The sequence below is a fragment of the Caretta caretta genome, chromosome 8 (genome assembly GCF_965140235.1).
Source record: "Caretta caretta isolate rCarCar2 chromosome 8, rCarCar1.hap1, whole genome shotgun sequence".
Lineage (NCBI taxonomy): Eukaryota > Metazoa > Chordata > Testudines > Cheloniidae > Caretta > Caretta caretta.
Window position 1 is genome coordinate 71,031,515 of NC_134213.1, and position 12,559 is coordinate 71,044,073.

Here is a 12,559-nt window from a genome sequence, read left to right on the forward strand (position 1 = left end):
ACTGGATATTGACTTTCCTCACTCTGTGTAGGAACACTTTTTCAACTATCTAATCCTGCTATATTTACTGATTATCTGACCTCCCAGTGGGAGCTTTTCTCTGAGGCAATGCATGCACATAATCCAATCTCTTTTTGGTTTATTGCTATAGTGTCACACTTTTTTCCCCTCTAACAGAAGCGATATTCTCTTATACTTCTGATGGGAAAAGAAGGCTAATAGAGAAGATTCAAAAAATAGATTATTGTTCTTTTTAAAAAATGTAAAAAACTAAATTTGGAGCTAAAAAGATTTATTCATAGTGAGATTTATGTGTTTATGCTCCCACTTTTATGAATATTTGGAGCCAAAAGAGAGAGAGCACCTCAGATAATTAGTTCACACATGCTGGCAAACATGCAAATATTTGCTATGTGTGGTAATAAAGCGTGTATTCAGTGTATCTATCAGGACGTACAAATTCATCATCCTAAACCAGTCAACCAGACTTTTTCTCTTCTGCAACAATCATGTAAAAGCATATTATTTGAAATTATATTGATATAGGCCTGTCTTTATCACTGACTTTATTGCTACACTATATTCATCTTTTAAGCTTATACAAAGGAATATATGTCTTATGACGAATGAAAGGTTTCCAGTTCACTTCTGCATGTGCTTTTGTGATGGTCACTCATCTTTGGGATTTAGGCAATGGTTTTCATGTGTAAAATAAAAAGCTGTTTAGTTTCACTGAGGAAAATGGAGTAGGTAGGAGGAAATGCATTGCTTCAGTTTCCTACTGCTTTTCTGAGCAGCAAAGTGTCAAGAAAATCAACTTGATAGTAATTTTGTGAAAACTGTTTACCATACTTTGTGCCACAGTGTACTGTACTGGTGAGAGGAGTGAACTTTCAAATGATCTGTACTGCCACTTTTATTAGGCTATGTAAGTTTGCTTTCAAAATTTAGAGTTAATGGACAGCACTAAAAACAGTGTTCCAACCTCTGCTTTACATGTAACATACTTTGAGAGTATGTTAAGAGAGTACAGGCTATCACTGTAACAAGCCACATGCTTGCATCCCAATAAGCTTGTTACAGTCCTTGGGCCCTGTAAGCAGAGACCTGGGGCTGGAAAGGAACTGGAAAAGGGCTCTCTGCAACTGCCAGGCAGAAGGCTTGGGGCAGGGGACACCTGCAGGGAGCAGGAGCTGGCTGGGGAAGGCTATGAAGAAGGGCTGTAAGGACTTTGAAGCCCTAGAAACAAGGGCTAAGACAAGACCGTGATGGGTGGTGAGATGGGTTGCTTTTTTGTTTTTGTTTTGCATTTTATTATTTATAAAGACCTGGGAAGATAACAGATGCTGAACTGTTTGAAGCATGATTTTCCTCCCTAGCTAGCAGAACAGTCCTTCCACTTACAACCACACTTTACAATAGATTTCCAGATCTTGTAAAGAAAAAGATAAAGTAAATTTCTGCTGCACAGCTTCTGTCCTCATTCATCACTAACAGGTAATCCCTCTGACCTGCACAGTTTAGAAGCAATTCAGTGTTGTTGCTGGAAGTTCCAGCAACTAAGCCCCGCTGTTCAACTCAGGCCACCAAAATTCTATCTCTGGCAGCAGAACAAGTTAGCAGTTCCGTTTTGTTTCATAACTTTAATTTTTATTCATTTTCATGCAGTAGTAACGTCATTTCAGCTTCTAGCTCCTCCCACTCTCTCTGCTGAGCTGAAGGATCACTGGAGCATTGATGCTCTACCCCTCTGGTTCCTTCAGTGCAGCGGCACCTCTTAGCAAGCTCCCTCTGCCCCCATCACAGTAGCAAAGAAATCCTGCACTCATTGAGCCAAGTCTAAGATGCTATATTTATAAGGTGATTTTTCAGCAGCCTCACAGGATGAGCCGGGCATGGTGCTTTGAATCAGATTGGCATGCCCTCTCCTCTCTCCCTCCTTCTACCACCCCCAAACCACAGCTCTGCTGTGGGAAGGCTCATTGAGGAGCATGAGGGTTTCCAAGGAGAGGAGAACCCTCCCAGCCTGCTCCAGGAATAAATCTTGCAAACCCCAGAGGCTTCAGATCCAAAAATAGAAAAGCAAGCGTAGTCTTTGTAAGGCGGCATTTCATTTTGTTAATGAGCAAGTGGAATAAATATCAGGGTTTAAACCCATTCTTCTTTGCCTTTACACCCAGATGTAGTGTTTGCTGGGACTTTTCAGTTCTCTGTAAAGTTCCTTCACTGTGCTTGGTATTGGTCCCATCTTCACCCTGCAGTATATGTAGACATGCAGAGAAGCCTGTTACTCCTGTGAAGCCCTACCTCAGGCTGCAACATAATAGATATTGTGCCTTTCTAGCTTTTAGCCCATGTACCCTGGCTCTCTCAAGGAAAGGGTCTCAGATTTCAGACAGTGTAATAAAAATTTTGCCTGTTCCTTGTTTACTGCCTGCAGACCCTCACTTTGACAGGGAAAGGGAATCAGAATCTGAAGAGTAGCAAGATGTCTCTCTCTGTCCCTCCCCATCTTCATGAGCTGGCTCCACATTAGATTAGAAGGAGCACTTTAGGTAGTCTGTACTTACAGCAGAAGTACATTCCATATGCAGCTACATCATCCTAGAATTACAGGGACGTAAGAGAAAAATCCCTTCCCATGTTCAAACTGGCTCCTGATTTTCTGAGTAAAGCCTTGACTGGTACTAGGTTTCTTCTGAAGTACTCAGATATCCGCTGGCCACCCTGGGGAAGCAAACAGTGTCCTTTCAGGCTCCTTGGTCTTTCTAACAGATTATTCTCACAATCAAGCTATTTGTCCCAAAAAAAAACGTGCATTACTATCACAGGACAGGAAACCACTAGCTCGCAAGGAGTTCATCAATATTAATTATAATAAAATATATATTTTCCCCTTCAATCATAATTCTGTAGAGGGTTTTCCACATGTACCATCTTTTGAGGACATCGTAATGTCCAAATGGGGGCTTTTAGTTTAACATTTGGTTTTAGCCAAAATGTTATATTACAAAAAAATAGAAATTGCGTAAGTTTTAGGAGCCTAACATTGGCAGAGCAGTAGCCACACCAATGAAAAGATGTCACAACCTCAGAGGATTTCCATCCAAAAAATCCCATAAACCGTAAGGGTGAGGAAGACTGCATAGAAATTTCAAAACCTAAATTGTAGGCATTCAGACCAAAAATATTCCCTATACTTAGTAAGGAACATCTCTTTGGTGGCAAGGAAGTGGTTTGTTTGTTTCAGGGTAAGATCCTTGCTTTCAGTGTGAAAGTTTTCAAGTTCACATTCTGGTCAGATCTTTTGTAACAGCATGCAGACTATTGTTTTTTGGTATTTTTTTTTTCTGAGTTTTGAAGTCATGTATGGCAAGAACGGTGGCTCCAAAATCAATAGCTACAAGGAATAATTTTACCACCATTGTAAAGATTTGCAAAAATCTACAACTTCATTGCATCAGTCACTTCCTGACAGTGGTCATCCTTACCAGTTATCTCTAGCAGCTAGGATTGTTGGCACTATGCATTGATATCATTCCTGAGCAGGACTTCACAGAATGTTCCTCCAAAAAGTCTTTCTGAGAGCATGGACCCACTTGTTGTATGCAGTACAAAAATAAGCATCATTCATGGCACATATCTGAATGTCCCCTTTTAGGCAGGTAAATACAGACAATATGCTGAAAGCCAACCCAGTTTTTACTCTGTATCTTTGCGTGCTCATTGTGGAAGCAAGCCACACAAAGTGAGGAGTGTACGTGGAAGATTAGATGGTCCTGGGGTTATGATCCCTCACTTAGAAAAAAGCATCCAGCTCTCTCTAGCTCTGACTCTCTGCTGTACAAATTTCCAAAATCTCAGGCTACCGCATCCTTTTGCTTCAGCTCTATCAATTGCATGTCTGAGCAAAAAATATAAGAATACCCATACAAGATTGACCACTGTGGTCCATTGAGTCCAGTGTTCTGTTTCACAATAGCCAGAGTAGCAGCAGCTTCAGAAGAAGGTGCATCAAACCCTGTAGTGGATTTTATGGGATAAATTTCCTAAAGGGGAAGTTTTGTCTACCCTCCTGTAGGTTAGAGATTAGCTTGCGCCCTGAAGCCTGAACCCGTTCCGAAATCGATGAATAACCAGAGGTCAGACCTTTTCTGAGGTAATGGAAATAATGCCCAAGGCAGAGAAGAATCTGCTGTCTTTAAACATAGAGATGAAGTTTCATCCTCCTAGATCACGACTTGCTAGATAGCCAAAGAAGCAACAAAAGACCAGACCTCTTAAAGCAAGGATGTCTTCTTTGTCCAGACCTGGACCACTCACAGTTAACAGCCTGGTGTTGAGGGAAAAGTGTACTTCAGTAGTTCTCCATTAACCTCATTGATACATTTTGGGCTCAAGACAGAACTCAATTAGGAATAGGCATTGGTCTTGTCCAATTCAGTTTCTGGTATGAGAACAAACCATTTCTTTGGGGCAGGGATGGTCTCTGTTATATTTTTACACTGCCCAGAACAACTGGAACCAGCCTGTAGATGTTTGTTACACAGATTTAATAATCACAAAGTTTACCACAGCAGAGACACTGGAGTTTCCCCAGGATAGTAGGTCTCACCAGAGAAAAGTAGGTAACAACCCTACCTGCATTCTTTATTCAGGTATATTACCCTCTCCAACTGATGTTGAGATTAAACAAGAACAGATTAGACAAGCCTGTGGGTGGTTTTTCTAGTTGCCATCACAAGAACCCACACTCCTTTTGTCATAAAGAAAAGATTATTCTTATAGCTCCAGAAACCTTTCTGCCCAACGTAGGTTCCTCTTACCACAATTCCTGGGAAGTAGTTCTCCTATGACTTTGTTCTAGTCCTCAGTACTTCTTTGGCACAAATAGGCATTCCTGGAGTTGTAAAGATACCTCTCAAGCATTCTTATGGGAAGAAAGTGTCTTACCTGAGGAAGAAAGTCAAAAGTTTCCATTCCTCTGCAGAGGGCATCCTTTGGTAGGAAGTTGCTACTGTGTTCCCAAATAGTTCCTTAAATTACAGAGCTTTTGCTTTATATTGGGAGGCACAGTTTAATTTTTGCTTATTCTACTATAATGAATAACACTCTGCTTATCTACTCCCCACCTGCCCTCCATACTTCTGTGAATCATTGTTCACTACTTCCCATTTCTTCTGAATGAGGAAAGAACCTATACAGCAGTATGAGAAATTTCTTACCTGATCATTTTCTTTGATAATAGTTTCCATCTTCATTCAACCACCTTGGAAATCTGGTAAATGACTAAAACACAATTTGTAACAAAGTGAATATTTTCTCTAAAGGGAGACTTAAAAATGTAATTGCCTGTTAATATAATTTCAAGTTGTTGTCTTAATGCTAATATTCAGATCCTGGAGTGTTTCTATAGCTTTGGAAAAACTCTTCTGGTAGCCTGAGTTGAACCATCGGGCTTAGTCTTTGCACCTTGTTGGACTACCTGCAAATTCCACAGGCAAGAGGCATTACCCATTTGTTATGAATGAGGAGAGATGTTCCTAACAGAAACGTGTTACTAAAAATTCTTTCATTCCTCTCTACTCTCCATTATTACTACTAATATGAAACACAGTAGTGTCTGTGACAGCATTTATGCATACACACAGCAAAAACAGTTTTTGTCCTAAAGAACTTCCAGTTTAATCTATCTCCAGTTTGCAAGCTCACCCATCCCATAAATGGGTGGCACAGTGGATAAATACTACTCTTCTTGTTTATCCCCCTTCTCCCATGCACCTAAAAATCATCTGCCCATTCCTTCCATTCCTGCAGCTGATATTCTTGTCTTGGTTCTCTTTACCGTACTTCTATACTTCCCCCAATCTCCTGCATAACTCAGCCGTGGTTTTGCAACTTATGATTAATCCACACCTCCCAAACTCATGCCAGTAATACAACATACAACACCCCGTTGTCATGCATTGTGTGTGGGGCTTTAACATATTGTTCCAAAATGACTGAGTTCTGCAGTATGTTTGTTTTTCTGATTCAGATAAGCTTCTTTTAAACAAAATCCTAAAGTATTTTAGAGCAAGGGACAGCTGGAAAATATATATCGGATGCACAAAACCATACAGGGATTCATATCTGATCTACGACTTTTTTTAAATTTACCACTGAAGAAGAGATGTATACATTTATTATACAATGTATTTATGAGGCGATATAAAAGACAAAATATTCTCAGTTGATGGTTTGGCATGTTTCTCTCTCCAGTTTTGTCTGCATAAAAATTTGTGGTTGATACTAATTGGTTTTGGTTTAATATTAAACAGGAAGCAAGCGGTATTGTGGATCCAAGGAGACTTCTGCCGATCCAAACAAAAACAACGATCAGCTGATGATGGAACTGTGAATAAAATTCTTTCTAGCTTGGATGACCTTTCAGTCAGTGGGAGTTTTAGTAAAGTACAAAACTTGGATCCATGTCGGGAGGTAAGCATTCACTGGAAGAACCATACACCAGCGGGGAGAGCTCATAACTTTTAATAATGAACTGTACCCAATTTTAGTGCTTCTTTCCATAATATAGTGCCTGTTATAAAAATCACATGTGAATACAAGAAGAAAATAGATCTTTTTAAATTTATACATATTAAATGAAGACAGGAAAAATAAAAAGAATGAAGAATGTCTCGGTGTATACTAATAATAATGAAAAAGAAGAGCAGAAAACAACCAAAATGATAAAACAGCCATCAGTGATGGAAAAAATAGAATTCAAAATGAATGTAAATTCTAAGGAAAAAATGTTTGGGCAACATGAATATTTATGATAAACAACACAAAAGTGAAACTTAAAGCTTATCTGTTAACTATTTCAAAATGTAAATTCAAGATTAGCATCTTGATCGGACAGGATGAGAATAGCTATTATTGGTAAATTATGTTGGCTGAAAGAATATGGCAGCCACCTGATATTTAGTATTTTGAGGAAAGAAAAGCAGCTAAACAAAAAACCAAACCCTGGCCACTACCCACTGAAATGGAAGATGGCATGCCTTGTGTGACTCTTTGGCAACTCCATTGATTCAGTCATCCTGGTTTTTCAGTCAGTTCTACTGAAACCAGTTCCAGTTTCAGTATAATTCTGGATTTATCCTATCACCTAGGCTGTCCCAATAGTGCTTTTTGCTGCAAGGTAGCACTTCATTGCCTCCCCCAATCTCTTGGGTAGCTGCAGTTCTCATCTACACTGGCTAATTTTCAAGTACTTAGCAAGGAGTGTAAGTGAATCTCCTCTGTGATGAGAATCACAAAAAGTACACAGAGGTGCGGAGACATTTCCTCTTTGGTCAGCTGTCCTTAGTATAGCAAAATAGGCATTAAACATCTCAGTCTTCTGGATGTCATCAGTTATTAGCTCTCCTTCCAGCTAAGCAGAAGACCTACACTTTCCCTCATATTTCTCTTGCTCCTAGTGTATTTATAAAGCCTCTTTTCCTTGCCTTTTATGTCCCTTACTAGGTTTAAAGCATTTTTTGCCTCGGGCTTTCTGATTTTGTCCCTACGTGCTTGTGCAATTCTTTTGTACTCCTTATCAATTTATCCATTTCCACTTTTTGTAGGATTCCTTCTTAATTTTTCAGGTCATTACATTGCTCCTGACCTTCCTGTCTTTCCTTTGTATCGGGATAGTTTGCTGTTACACCTTTAATATTGTCTCTTTCAGAAACTGTCAGCTCTCCTGAACTCCTTTTTGTCTTTTGAGAATGGGTCACTCTGAGTATACAACAGTGATATATTCTGTATTCTATTCTGGCAACTATTTGTGTCCAGTTGTCATATAGTTCATTGCTTAGGATCTGTGAAGATCCTAACTGTCTAGTTTTCTGGGAGAGTGCATTTCTTGTTTTCTGCTGCGGCTTTTAGGATCAACTGGGTTGATGTTGTAGTCTGCTAACTGGAACTGAGCATGTAGTTGTCAGACCATTCTTAATTGAGGGCTTTTTTTGCTGGAGGAATTCATTCCCTCTATTAGTTCCCAAGGGCCAGTGCTTGCTGTCCTTTTGGGAGTCGTTTCAGGACCTACTTGTTCACAAAGGCCTTTGATCAACCATCTTGGCAAGTGTATACTTTAAACTCTCTGACTATTTGTGTATTGGAGTCTTGTTACAGAGTTCATATGGTAAGAAATAATCATATCATTAAAATGAAAAAATTGTTAAAATACCATCACAATTTTTCATCTTTGTTGACCTCCAGCACTTTGTTTCTGATGGTTGTGACTTCATCTGGTTAAAGAATACAAACCTAGAAATGGAAATGGCTTAGGATTGTCTCAGATTTTGTTTGCAGTTGTTGTAGACATTCACTTTTAACAGATATTGTTCACAAGTTTTTTCAGAAAAAATCTTTGCCAGTTTCTTTACTAGCTCAGCTTAATTGATGCAGACATGAAAGCAATGAGACACGTGCCAGAGTATGGTTACATGCAGAGGCCACAGCTTTATTAATCTATTAATCAATGAGAAAGCACTCCTCAAAATACCCAACTGAGCTGTTCCAGAGTGAAATTGAACTGGGCACCAGTGACTCTGGGTTTTACAAACCTGAAGATGGAGATTATGGCAGTGCCCCCTTTATACCTTCAGGCCTGCCCAGAGACCCTGGCATGAAGCCAGAATCCCAGCCCATTTCCCTCATACATACTGGAGGTCGGAAAGATGAGAGATGGGGAGCCCCAGGCTGCATGAGACATGGAGGCATACCACCTTGTGCAATGTGATGCTTGAGGCCTGTACCCAAGTAGCCTATTGGGTTACTGGGACCTTGCATCGGGTCCTTTTTTTAACCCCGTCACCATACTAGAATCCACCAGAATTGCAACAAGTGTAATGCAAACCAGACTCTGGGATGTTGGATGGAAGATGAAATGGTCTCCATAGCCATTTGCCAATTTTTGCTATGTGGGAAACATCCCTTCCAGACCTCAAATAATATTTGATGATCAGCATAGCCCTCAGCATCATAAGAGGTATACCATGTCATATAAGATGGGAGGGGGTGGCGTTAAAACCAAGCAAAAATGCCTACCAGCCAGCAAGTGGGCAGAAACAAATACCTCAGTTTTTTCTTCCCAGTCCTTGCAGGTAGTAACCAATGAATGACCCCAGTCATCTATGGCAGCTGGAGCTTGTGGGACAGGCTTAGAGCCCAGACTTGGTTAGAAATCAGGTGGATTGGGATCTTAGACACCAAAGCATTAACCCTATCACCTGCGTTATTCACGGAATAGTTAACGTTCTTCAGTATTTCCTCTCTGTAAATATTTCTTTATTGAAATAATTATAAAAGGAGTATCGATTCGTGCTTTGCTTAGCCAGATTTCTGTTTTACAGTGTTCCATTTTCAGCCTTTTTTTTTTTTTTTTTGAGATTTTTAATTTTGATGTAAAACAAAATAAAATTCTGAATCAAGTTATGTAGGTGGTGTTTTGGGTGGAAGGAATTGTTTTAACTTCTGTATTAAATTTGAAAAAAAATCTATTTGGATATTTTTGAGTTGTAAAAGTTATTTTTAAACAATAAAGAGAATGTATTTTTAGGATGCTGTTTGTTCTTTCTGTAATGTAAATTGGTTTAGGCTTTCTATAAAAACTTGGTTATGACAGTACATAATTAAGTTGCTTTTTTACTGTATTTTTAAGGAGTTAAATTACTGAAGTTTAAAATCGGGTAATTTAGATTTTCCCCACCCATAAATATTTCTAAGAATTCTTGCAATGTTAAATGCATGGCTTTTGAAGCAATTTTAATCTTATCTGGCTAAGGACAGTTAAAAATATAAACTGTGTCTAAGTAGCCATTCAGCATAATGTAGTCAGTCCAATTTAAATGCAAGATCCCATGGTAGGTCTGGTATTCTTCATGACAGCTGTATTCAGAGCTTGTATCGGAGAACAGTGAGAGGTGGCATTAATCTGTGGTGAAGCTGTTCACATGCTGTTTGTTACCAAGTTGTTATGAAAATAATAATTATTGATTATATCTGCCACAACGTTAGAAAAGAGCAAACTCTCTGGGAGCTTGGAACCATCCACACTTTTTCTTCTCTTGTTTAGTTTAATGTCTCCTAATTATTATAGTGTAAAATTTCTATATTTTTTTCCTATTAAAATTGTAGGTTAAGGCACTTGAATCTTTACTTCTCTTGCTTTTCCTATTATGCTATTTACCAAAAGTTTTTTGGTATCATACTTTTTATTTTGTGGGAAATACATAACCCAAGCTATATAGAGGATCTTGCGTCTGAAATACCCTAACTTGTACTACTTTTTATTATTTATTTATTTATTTATTTATTTTCTTTATTTTATTTTTATATTTATTTATTTATTTTTATTTATTTATTTATTCAAAGTTCAGTGGAAGATAATCTGTAGCTTCTTAGATTCCTCAGTATGGATCTGATCCTGCTCCCACTGAAGTCCTTTGATTCTTTATATATATAATGCTATGAAGTTCACTATTGTACATTTAAAGCTGTTAAGTGCTTTCTTAACACTTTTTTTATTGGTAAATGACCCAATACTAAGATATTTCAGAAATGTGCTCTATTTTGAGTATAACATGTTTTGGCATTCACTTGAATATTCATTTTGTCTTAATGACCTGTAGAAGACTTTTGAGAAACACGTGTCTTAGTTGAATTTTTCTGAGGCAATGAGTATTTTAAAGTGCTCGGAGTTCAAAAGGCTTTTTTAATCCTGCTGCTAAACAGTGGGGATACATTCCTAAATTAGAATACTATTCCCTTTTTTATTCTTGTGTTTTTCTTGATATTGGTTTTTAATAGCAGAGCAGAATTCTTCCAAAACTGCATTGTTCGAAAGCAGTCGTTCCCAAACTTGTTCCTCTGCTTGTGCAGGGAAAGCCCCTGGCGGGCTGGGCTGGTTTGTTTATCTGCTGTGTCCACAGGTTCAGCCGTTGCGACTCCCAGTGGCCGCAGTTCACTGCTCCAGGCCAATGGGAGCTGCTGGAAACGGTGCGGGCCGAGGGACGTACTGGCTGCTGCTTCCAGCAGCTCCCATTGGCCTGGAGCAGCGAACCGTGGGATCAGCCAAACCTGCGGACGTGGCAGGTAAACTAACCAGCCCGGCCCGCCAGGGGCTTTCCCTGTACAAGCGGCAGAACAAGTTTGGGAACCACTGCCCTAAAGATCTTGAAAGTTTCTTTTTCCTCACTTCCTTGCTAGAGAAATTAATCTTTTCAGACGCTTGCCTCACAATCCACAGCACAAGAATTTATCCATTTCTTTTACTTGGTGTTAATCTGAAGGCTCTGCTCTTGATCTAAGTCAAAGTGTAAGATAAGTAAGAATAAGAAGAAGCTTTTGTTAGCCTGACAGTAGAGGTCTGAATTAGGATTCCTGGGTTCCATAACAACTGAAATATCGGTTACAAAATATTTCCTATTTTATTTCCAGTGTTTTATGTCACTTGTCTCCGACTCGGTACATAATTAAGACTAGATCCTATAAATGCATCCATGTGGCTGCATGCTTACATACTGCCCCATTGAAGTCGGTAGCGGTGTGCCTATATTAAGTGAATTTATTCCAGTGCTTAACCACTCTGACAGGAAGTTTTTCCTAATGTCCAACGTAAACCACCTTTGCTGCAATTTAAGCCCATTGCTTCTTGTCCTATCCCAAGGAGAACAATTTTTCTCTCTCCTCCTTGTAATAACCTTTTATGTACTTGAAAACTGTTACCATGTCCCCTTCCAGTCTTCTCTTCTCCAGACTAAACAAACCCAATTTTTTCAATCTTCCCTTATAGGTCATGTTTTCTAGACCTTTAATCATTTGTATTGCTCTTCTCTGGATTTTCTCCAGTTTATCCACATCTTTCTTGAAATGTCACCCAGAACTGGACACAATACTCCAGCTGAGGTCTAACCAGCACGGAGTAGAGCGGAAGAATTACTTCTTGTCTTGCTTATAACACTCTTGCTAATACATCCCAGAATGATTGCTTTTTTTGTAATGATGTTACACTGTTGACTCATATTTAACTTGTGATCCACTCGGACCCCCACATCCCTTTTTGCAGTACTCCTTCCTAGGCAGTTGTTTCCCATTTGTATTGTGTGCAACTGATTGTTCCTTACTAAGTGGAGTACTTTGCATTTGTCCTTATTGAATTTCATCCTGTTTATTTCACGCCGTTTCTCCAGTTTGTCCGGATAATTTTTAATTTTAATCCTATCCTCCAAAGCACTTGCAACCCCTCCCATCTTGGTATCATCTACAAACTTTATAAATGTACTCTCCGTGCCATTATCTAAATCATTTATGAAGATATTGAAGAGAACTTGGATCCAGAACTGATAACTGCAGCACCCCACTCGATGGGCCCTTGCAGCTTGACTCTGAACCACTGATAATTACTCTCTAAGAATGATTTTCCAACCAGTTATGCACCCACCTTACAGTAGCTCAGTCTAGGTAGTATTTCCCTAGTTGGTTTATAATTGCACTATCTGACCCTTAAATTGTGGTCTCTGCAAAG

At 39.1% G+C, this 12,559-nt stretch overlaps 1 protein-coding gene across 6 annotated transcripts in view; it reads left to right on the plus strand.

The window, feature by feature from the left end:
• Positions 1–12,559, plus strand: part of CDC14A (cell division cycle 14A) — a 118,391-nt gene that overhangs the window by 86,802 nt on the left and 19,030 nt on the right. For all 6 annotated transcript variants that reach the window (XM_048860218.2, XM_048860221.2, XM_048860216.2 and 3 more), the window contains one exon: positions 6,321–6,480. In XM_048860218.2, coding sequence (XP_048716175.1) covers positions 6,321–6,480 — 160 coding nt within the window. The remainder of the gene's footprint in view (positions 1–6,320; positions 6,481–12,559) is intronic.